Here is a 9,849-nt window from a genome sequence, read left to right as displayed (position 1 = left end):
GTATATTACAGCACACTTGGAAAAACTAAATCTAACTAAATAAAAAGCTTATTAAACTTCTGTCCACACATATAGTTGGAAGCAGCAGCAGCATGAATACATTAACATCAATCTACAAAATCTCGCCTGCTAGTTATGCACATCAAAGTGTCCTACTTAGCACTAATTACTTGTGTATATATGAAAAATGCAGCCACAAAGAAATGTCAAAACAGTCATTTATTTCTCAAAATCATATGAATATTTTTCGCATAGTGTGGTCAGTCACATACATAAAAATCAGTGAGCACAGAGACAACTTGAAAAAAGGTCAAACAGGAGCTACACTGGTCAATTTGACAGCCTCTGATTGGCCAGCTGGGCTGATGAGTGTATGTCCCTGTGTTCCAGAAGGACAGTGGGAGGATCAGCTGGTTCTCATGCCGTCCCTGCTGAGATATCTCCCTGGGTCTGGATTATTTGTTACCACGGTGGCGACATGGGCTGCGGGTTCTGCAAATACGACATCACGACTGCCGATATGGACAGCCTGAATGAATGAATACATGTTTCATTTGGCATACAATCCCAGAAGCATAACATTTGAGAAATTCTTCAGGTAGACTACACGTTAACATCGATCAATAAAAAAAAAACAAAAAAAAAAAACACTGGAATTAATTATGAGAATGACAAATGAGCATAAGCAACTCACATGAAGCTGCTCATCATTTGTTTAGTGTCTTCTGAGCTTCGTGAATTGGCGAAACTGATGAACGAGCAATACACTGCAATCCATGCACACCATTTAAGCTGCCAAAATACACAAATGAAACACAATTTGACATTACATAATCATTGAGAATCATTCAGCTCATGTTTTAATCACAATCAGTGAGCATTCATGAAGTAAACAGCAGTGTTGACTGTTAACAGTTTTTGTAGATGAGAATGAGGTCACCTTGAGCATCAGGCCACACATACTGAAGATCATGCCGAGTAGGTTCATGTAATCCGGTGTAGGATCTTCCAATGTCGGGTTCGTTTCGGTATTGGGAGGCTTGTAGCTGTAAAACAAACACAATATGCCTCGACTATTAATAGTCTATGCTATTAATGCTGTCTGTCATTTAATCCAGCATCGATTTCATATTCACAAACATCACATGATTTCATCAGAGATAGCCATACGATATCTAGGTGGACAACCCGAAATAAATGAAGGATTAGATAATAACATAAATATGCAACGCAGTAATAAGCACTACTTAACATTATTGAATTAATATTTATACAATTTAACAATTAACATTAATAAAATGACCATTTAATTTAAAGTATATTATTAGGTTAAAAACATAAATCTATCTTCAGTGAAAATCTGGTTTAATCTCTACTAATCATTAGCCGAACTGCGGCTAACAGTGATGCTAACGAGAGCCAATCACACCTCTCCACATAGTTTATTAAACAATTGTTAAACATAGACATAATACTCACCGAAAGATCTTATTCGGTCGTCTTGGGTCTGCCATGCTGTTTTGGGTCATATTTTAAAATCCTAATAAAATGAAAATTTCTTTGAGGGGTTTAAGATCAGCACGTCAGCGAACAGCTGACCTGTGGAATTCTACTACGCCTGTTGTATGTAAAGCTGTATGTGGTGCACTAGCACCCCCTGCCGCTAAGGAGTGTTAATGCGTTGAAAATTCAGATGATAGTGGTAACGATTTATTTGAGTCAAAAAAAAATGTATAGGTAAGTTATACATTTTTGTATAACTGTTAAGAAATAGTGGTATGTGTAAGTGCCACATTTAATAAATTCTAAATTTCAGTCAAAGAGGTTTATGCCATGGTCCAGACTGAGCATGGTCTGGGTGAAAACTCGATTCTGATTGGCTGCAAGGTGTCCATTAAAAAGTGATAGAGGACACCTAGTAAATAAACCGTCAGGCGTAACCAGGGAAACCAAGTACTTGTTTGTAAAAACTTTAGATTTCGATTGTAAAACTATTTAAAATATAAACTAATGTTTTAAAAATGTGTTATTTGGCAAATGACCATGGAGGCACAGTTCACGCCTCGCCGTCGTCCATTAATACCTGACAATGGACACTTCGTCTGCATGTCTTGAATTCCATGATATAACAACGTTTTATTTTTCATATCAAGATCAATGCATATGTACAAGAACACAAGAACCATTCAAACATTTGCACCATTACATTTTATTTCTTTTCAGAAGATAAAATACAAAAAACACCTTATTTTAACAGACAGCAATTTGTTGACTTTTAAATTCAATGACATTTAATTTGTTTCTTAGTCTTGTGAAACCTCAAAGATGTTTTTTAATCCCTTGTGCACCATAAAATGTATTGCAGTTGATGTTATGTATTCACAGCTGTACGTAAGGATGTTGAACTGTAAGGAGTCATTGTTCTTCTGACAGTTGCCTTTATGAGTCCTTCTCTTGTAGAGCCCCAGAATTCATCTCAGAGAGTTCAACATCCCTCTCTGATTCCGTGGACACTGTGTGCCTTTAATAAATAAATAAAATTTAATGATCAATATTTCACATTGGGATCTTATATCAAGATGCAGTATTATGGAATTTAATATTTGTTGTTGTGGTGTTTTGTGTGATTCAGCAGAAAGCAATTTTGGCACCCTTATATACTGGATATGATCTGATACTATACCTCCCCTCCTCTATATCCAGAATGTTCTCAGGAAGCTGAACGTTGGTGGTCTCAGGCAGCAGGAAGACCACACATCCGCTGAAAACTGCAGTGGCGGCAAACACTATAGGCGGTGCGAAGCGCCACATGTCCTCCAATAATATGACCATGGGGGCGAGCGCACCTCCGATACGGGCTATAAAAGAGGTGTAGCCCAAGCCGCACTGCCTATGAAAGATAAAGAGAAGCAGAGTGAGTTGCTTCATTCCAAAGACAAGAGGTAGCTCATAAATATGGATTAAATAAGGGGTTTTCAATCTGGGGTCCAGGGACCCGCAGGGGGCCGCATTGGAGTGACAGTCACAGTGAGTCCGTGGAAAAGTAAAAAATCAATAATAATTTGTTAAAAAATAAATAAGTCAATAATAAGTAACAAAAAATAATTAAGCAAATTAATTAATTAGCTTAATTAAGTAATAAAAATGTGATGGAAATTAAAAAGCAGTAAGTTATTAATTAAATAAATCAGACATTAATAAACATTTGATGAATATAAATAAATAAAAATTAAACTAGAATTACATTATTCAACAATAAATAAATAATACATTTAACAGTACATTATTATAGTGAGTAGAAAAAAATCTATAATTTTAATGCTGAGCAGACTCAGAAATGAGGGAGAGCTGGACCCCTAATGCAATGCGTTATTTATTTAGCTACAGAAATAAACAAGGTAACTCAAAATATCTAAAGAAACACTGGACATTAGGAACAAACTGAAAACACAGAGTAAAAATCGAAACAGCCATCACTTGACAAAACCAGACCAAGAATAGTGTTTGTAGCGTTTCTTTACAAAGTAACATCGCCAACTACTGGCCTGGCAGCATAATGCAGAGTTTTTATTCGTTTTCATGAATCCGTGTGAATGGGGATCGTTTTGACAATGTTTACATCATGTTTACAATGTCATTATCGCGTAAACGTACCCTTAAAATTTCAAAAGCTTTCATTTCCGGCCCACCAGATGTGTAAATGAATAGCCAAAAGTCAAAGTTTTCAGTTTTTGTTGAACAAGACTACACAAGATAACAAGGGCTGGAACAAGGAACAGGTGTGGGTAATGAGTTGCTATGGAGACGAACAAGGGAAACTATGGGAACAAACGAGGCAGCAATGAAAACTGTGTCTCATTTCGAAGGCTGCATCTTCCGGTGGTTACATTTGTCAGCTGTATACGTCATCAAGGATGTCTCATTTCAGAAAAAGTAACTATTATTACATTGACCGTTATTCCTTCTGAAGTATAAGTTGTTGTATTTTTTACTATGACTTTGGGATGTAATGTTTACTATTAAGAAATGAGACATCATTGATGACATAAGCAGCTGACAAATGCGACCTCCAGAGGACGCAGCCTTCGAAATGAGACACATCTGAATAAAATAGGAACTAATCACAGGAAGTCAAACAGCAGGATCAATAAAAACAAAAATACACTTCAAAATAAGAGTCCTTAAACAAAAGACAGGGGAAACAAGATAGGAATTGTAACAGAAAAAATCTAACAAACTAATTTCAGATTTATAATATTAACTTTTCAGTTCATAAAAATATTGATGTCTTTAAAGGGGTGGTTCGGGATTTTTGACATCGGACCTCATTTTTAAGTCAGCCTGGTTGTTATTCATCAGTGGAGACATTTTAAAAAAAAAATTATCCAGTCCTTATATTTGGATAGTTAGCCGATGCTAGGCTAGCGCGAGTCAAGGGTAGATGCTAGCCAGCCATTAAAAACCGTTTTACCCACTCCACAGTGCACCAAACGCAAATCAATTATAACACTAGACTATCGATGCAAATGTCCGTTAAGAGAATAATGTTAGAAATCAAACTTACCTTTCATCACATTGCATTAGTTATAATTTGTTCCCTATAATCATAAGCCTTTGTCTACAGCAGCAGCGGAGTTATATTGATTACCTAGGCAACCGAGTGAGCCGGTCCACACATGATGCAAGAGTACCGGCATTTACCTGCCGCAGGCACACTGTGTGTTTACTTTTTGCCGCATTACTAACCAGAGCATAGTAAAATTCCGCAGCTGCTGAGAAACTAGTTCCTTTGGGTTCATTGAGATGAAAGGTAATGTTTGATTTCTAACATTATTCTCTCAACGGACATATACATCGATAGTCTAGTGTTATAATTGATTTGCGTTTGGTGCACTGTGGAGTGGGTAAAACGGTTTTTAATGGCTGGCTAACATATACCCATTGACTCGCGCTAGCCTAGCATCGGCTAACTATCCAAATATAAGGACTGGATAATTTTTAAAAAAAAATGTCTCCACTGATGAATAACAACCAGGCTGACTTAAAAATGAGGTCCGATGTCAAAAATCCCGAACCACCCCTTTAAAATTTTAAGATGGGGGTCCCTCATACGAGGATGATCATATTTGGGGATCCGTGGCATATGAAAAATATGAGAAACCTTTGGCAATAACATTTAATCTAAAATAACATTTTAAATATAATTTTATCTAAAACTTTACATGTGCTATGTTTTTTTAAATACCGGAGTACTGTAGGGTAGAGCTCAGATGTGTACAAGAAAGCAATGGTAAAGGCTGCCTCTGAGAATCCCTTCCCAATAACTGCAATTCCTGTACGCACAACAGCCAACTCTGCAGATGAAATAGCACATTATTCAGTAATTCATATATCCACCATCAAATATGGTAAAGAGGTCAAAGACAAAGATACAGCATGATAAAGAACGAAGGAGTACCTGTTGGGATTATACTGTTTAGTCCAATCAGAGCTCCTGCTATAATGAGAGACCACGCCTGGCCGTTTCTCCGTCCAATCAGATCCAGAGTGAAGTAGGTCCCAACCTTAGCTGGGACTTCAATGACTCCATAGACAAACTGCGTGAGATAAATGTTCAGACCAAACCCAGTGATGTTGAAGCTGATGCCATAGTAGGTAAAAGCAACTGCAAACCTGTCAATTAAAATAAAGATTGTTCTTTAAAAAAAAAAAAAAAAACAGCAGCTATTGACTTTTATATCACAATGGAGAGAAAACAAGTCCTCACATACCAGAAAATCCCTGACAAAAGCACAATCTTCCTCAGTTTCGGTGTCCTCACTAGATCAAGGTAGGAATGATCCTTGTCAGAGACCTCAGAAATGGTGATTTTCTTTAAGGTCTATAGTATATAGATAACAGATGTTTTATTTTGTTTTAATGAAGAGATAAAGGATGTGTTCAAAATTGGTTATAACAAATGAAAGCTCGGCTAGGTGTGTTTACCTCAGTTTCTAGTTTACGAGTGCACTTTCCATTCATCTTAGCACACTGAGTGAGATACTTCTGCGCCTCTTCTACCCTGCCTTTGGCCAGCAGCCATCTTGCTGACTCAGGAACCCACCTTTTGAGGTTAATTGCAAAGGAGAAAAATAGTCTTGTAGTCATGATGCACATTTAGAGGCCTAAAAATATGCATTATATTTTTGTAAAAATATAAATATATATTTGTAATATTTATTTAAATATCTGTAATATTTGTTAATTCATAATGAATAGAAATCGGACAATATTTTCTTCCTTTTTAATTGTTTGTATTTCAAATCCCACTAATTTTTTCTGGTCCAATAACCCGTTATTCTTTCACTTGCAGTTCCACCACTCACCACCAGGCAATTATGCCAATAAGGCAGGGTGATGTCACTACCAGGATGAGGTGGCGCCAGTCCCTGATGAGATATGCCAGAAGAGCCAGAAGCATGTTCCCTACACTCCATCCGAGACTGATGATGGTACCCGTAAATGTGCGATGTTTAACGTCTGTCCACTCAACACCTGTACAGAGTTCATGTTAGAGTCAGTGAAAACAATACTGTGAATAATCTGGTCTAAGCAACATGATACTTTCTCAACTATTTTGCTTCCAGAAACTAATTGAAAAATACTTTTAATTAGCAAGGATGCATCAAATTGCTAAAAAGTGAAAGTTAGACATTTATAATGTTGCAAAATATTTAGATATTAAATATAAAGAAATCATTCTATTGCATTCTTAAAAAAAATGCTGAGTTGTTTCAACCCATGTTTGGCTCAGATATGAACAAGTCCAAATGTTGGGTTTAAAAATGTAATTAAAATGCTGTTTGAGCATGAACAACATCTGCAAAGTTACAACGCTCAAAGTTCAAAGCAAAGGGAGATATATTTTTTTTAAAGAAATTGCTTTTTAAGGACTACAACAAACGGCTTACACAACATTCCTCCCGGGTTAGTGACATCACAAACCCTAAAAGTTACATAAACCCCACCCCTGGGAACGTGTTTTATAGATTATCATGACAGAATATGCTAATCAATGACTAGAAGATAACTACAGATAAGCTACATAAATTCATCAACTATCCATTCAGAAATGTTGTCTACATGTTGTCACTACTTCTTTTGAGTCTCTCCATCTTTCTGACTTTGTACATAAAATTATTTAAATTTACCTCTGTGTGAGGGAAAAGGACACAAGCTGTTGAAGCTCCACCCTCTGTGCCGGGAGCAGCAGCTCATTTGCATTTAAAGGAACAGACAAAAAAACAGTGCATTTTTGCTCACCCTCAAAAAGTGACAACTTTAACATGCTATAAAATATATATATGGAATATAAAATATCTGTGTGGTATTTTGAGCTAAAACTTCACATACACACTCTGGGGACATCAGAGACGTATTTTACATCTTGTGAAAAGGGCATTATACGACCCCTTTAAACCAACAGTTGGGTTTGTCCATATTTGACCCAAACATGGGTTGAAACAACTCAGCATTTTTTTTTAGAGTGCATTAGAATGATTTCTGAAGGATCATGTGACACTGAAGATTGGGTAATGATGCTGAAAATTGAGATTTGCAATCACATGAATAAATTACATTTTAAAATCTATTTAAATAGAAAAACTTTATTTAAGTTGTTATAATATGTATTTACTGCAAATAAATGCAGCCTTGGTGAGCACAAAAGACTTCTTTAAAAAACAAAATCTTATCAACAGCAAACCTTGGAATGGTAGTGTATATACATTTATATACATTGGACAACATGCACTGATGAATAATTCACAAGAAAGTAAATAGGATCAGTTTTGATCATGTTGACTAGAGAGATTGAAGATTAAAGAAATGATAAATTGATAGATACACAGGGCCACTGTGGTGATAGACATCCCAGTCAAGGCAAGTCCGCACAAGGTTCTTGCTATGGCGAACATCACGTAAGATGTAGAAAAAGCCTCGACAATTCCAAAAATAGCACTGACCACAAAGGACACCTGAATCATTGGCTTACGACCAAACCTGTGGAATGATTTAAAAGACATATTTAACTACACAGGATATTATTAGACCATTTTATAAGAGTGAAAATCACATGGAAAATGTCTCTTGCTCTTTACACAAATAGCCTGAGGTAAGCAGTTTTAGACGTGGCGTTCCGTGACAAATAACGAGTATAACTTGAGAAAAAACTCTATGGTAAAACCAAAGAACGATTATGCATATGTACAAATCAACTATGCAGAACAAATCAAGGGCAATTCATAATTTGTCAACCTCAGACATGTGAGTAAAGACACTTTATTGTAGTAAAATCATGTGACCAACTTTGAGCCAAATGAAACTCGGATATGGTCCATGGATCAAAAAAAAAAAAAAAAAAAAAAATAGTAGAAAATAATTGGTCATAGAAAAAAATAGCATGGAACATAATATTGATAAAAAATAACATACTTGTCTGCCAACTGGCCAAACACAACAGCACCGATTGTCACTCCAATGAAGAAAAATGTGGCAAGGGCTTGGTTTAGCTTTTTGTCGTCACATACCAGGTCCCACTAGAAAAAGAGAGACAAATCACACCATGATAAAGTCCTTGCAGATTTCTTATATTGTCTTTGTTATAACATACGGGAGAAATAAAGTCCATGAACAGCATGAAAATGAATTAATACATTTTCATCAACATATAAAACAGAGCCGTGATTCTCAACTAGGGGGTCTCAAGATGGCTTACAATGATTTATAATATGACAAAACATGCTTTAAAATAAGCTAGAACTGCTAAAAATCAAGTTGCAAACTGGAATCGTATTTCTTATTTTAAATAATTCCCTCAACAACTTGCTTGTCCAGGCTTGTCATGGTCTTGGAAAACCAGGACATATGACTGAATTTTCAGTGTGAATTATAGACCCAGAAAAGTCATGGAAATTTCTATAATGAATAGGAATTATTCTAGTTATGCAAAACTAGAAATGAACATTTGTCAGTAAAATCCCCATAATCACTAAAGTATAGACAAAAAAAAAAAACATTTAAATTCATTGGTAATAAAAAGTGTAAACCCTGATGGAAACCCTGAATTATAGAATTTAATTGTTTTAGTTTTTAATAATTGTAATTAAAAAGTGTAAAAATAAGCAGCTTTGTCATTACATCAGAATTACAATATATATATTGGGGCCTTTCTAATGTTGTCTTTGACAATGGGGGCTTTGAAGGCCGCTGAAATAGAGGAAAGTGCTTTGTACATTCTTACCTCTGTGGCGGTTGTTGAGGTGAACTGTGAGCGGTCATATGCCCATCCGTGCTGGCATGGCACCGACACATTCGATCGGTTCCCATACAGTAGGGACAGGTCACCATTAGGGTTGAAGTCCAAGGGAATAGGGTACATCTTGCAGGAGCTGTAGGAGCCATCTGCATTACGTGGGATGCCAAAAGCCAGAATCCGTGCCGATTCACTGTCCTTCTCTGTGCCATCTGTGTACCGGCCGTCCAAGTGAGGCAGGGCACAGTGGTGGGATGGCACACCTGAGATGAAGTTGTGGAGCAGGAAATGCAGTGGAAGGATGACCCGTGGGAGCCACAGGATGTATAGAACCAGAAACTGGAACTTGTTGAAGCCACCAATTTCTTGAAGGACGTCCTCAAACCTCATTGCTGAAAGTTAGATTAGCTACCAAGTAGATTTGATATCCGTTTGTTTCTTTTGCGAATGCTCGTTCTACTCACCCATCAGAATCGAGACCTTCCCAATGAAATTTGCTCTTTTTCTAGAGACACACTTGGTTTGGTCTACAGTGAACGGCGAGTTGTCTGAGGAGA

At 36.6% G+C, this 9,849-nt stretch overlaps 2 protein-coding genes across 2 annotated transcripts; both read right to left on the bottom strand.

The window, feature by feature from the left end:
* Nucleotides 1-204: 204 nt before the first annotated feature.
* Nucleotides 205-1,652, bottom strand: wdr83os (WD repeat domain 83 opposite strand). The gene is made up of 4 exons (XM_081357154.1): nucleotides 1,480-1,652; nucleotides 941-1,046; nucleotides 695-792; nucleotides 205-529 (listed from the first exon to the last, which is right to left on the bottom strand). The coding sequence occupies exons 1-4, from the start codon at nucleotides 1,527-1,529 to the stop codon at nucleotides 463-465; spliced, it is 321 nt and encodes a 106-aa protein (XP_081213280.1). The 5' UTR covers nucleotides 1,530-1,652; the 3' UTR covers nucleotides 205-462.
* A 544-nt stretch (nucleotides 1,653-2,196) lies between these two features.
* Nucleotides 2,197-9,717, bottom strand: slc22a7a (solute carrier family 22 member 7a). Its single transcript, XM_081357155.1, has 10 exons — nucleotides 9,281-9,717; nucleotides 8,473-8,576; nucleotides 7,886-8,040; nucleotides 6,366-6,534; nucleotides 5,986-6,103; nucleotides 5,772-5,881; nucleotides 5,459-5,673; nucleotides 5,246-5,354; nucleotides 2,684-2,890; nucleotides 2,197-2,521 (listed from the first exon to the last, which is right to left on the bottom strand). Exons 1-10 carry the CDS (start codon nucleotides 9,680-9,682, stop codon nucleotides 2,440-2,442), a joined length of 1,671 nt encoding a protein of 556 aa, XP_081213281.1. The 5' UTR covers nucleotides 9,683-9,717; the 3' UTR covers nucleotides 2,197-2,439.
* Between the last annotated feature and the right edge of the window lie 132 nt (nucleotides 9,718-9,849).

Source organism: Scardinius erythrophthalmus (genome assembly GCF_964197995.2).
Source record: "Scardinius erythrophthalmus genome assembly, chromosome: 25".
Lineage (NCBI taxonomy): Eukaryota > Metazoa > Chordata > Actinopteri > Cypriniformes > Leuciscidae > Scardinius > Scardinius erythrophthalmus.
This window is presented reverse-complemented; position numbering and strand designations above follow the sequence as displayed.

Coding starts and splice junctions, on each gene's coding strand:
- slc22a7a (XM_081357155.1), bottom strand. CDS start 9,682: ATGAGGTTTGAGGACGTCCTTCAAGAAATTGGTGGCTTCAACAAGTTC. Junction 5,882..5,985: donor CTCGTAAACTAGAAACTGAG/GTAAACACACCT, acceptor TATATACTATAG/ACCTTAAAGAAAATCACCAT. Junction 5,355..5,458: donor AAACAGTATAATCCCAACAG/GTACTCCTTCGT, acceptor TTTCATCTGCAG/AGTTGGCTGTTGTGCGTACA.
- wdr83os (XM_081357154.1), bottom strand. CDS start 1,529: ATGACCCAAAACAGCATGGCAGACCCAAGACGACCGAATAAGATCTTT. Junction 793..940: donor TGTGTGGCCTGATGCTCAAG/GTGACCTCATTC, acceptor GTATTTTGGCAG/CTTAAATGGTGTGCATGGAT. Junction 530..694: donor CAAATGATGAGCAGCTTCAT/GTGAGTTGCTTA, acceptor TCATTCATTCAG/GCTGTCCATATCGGCAGTCG.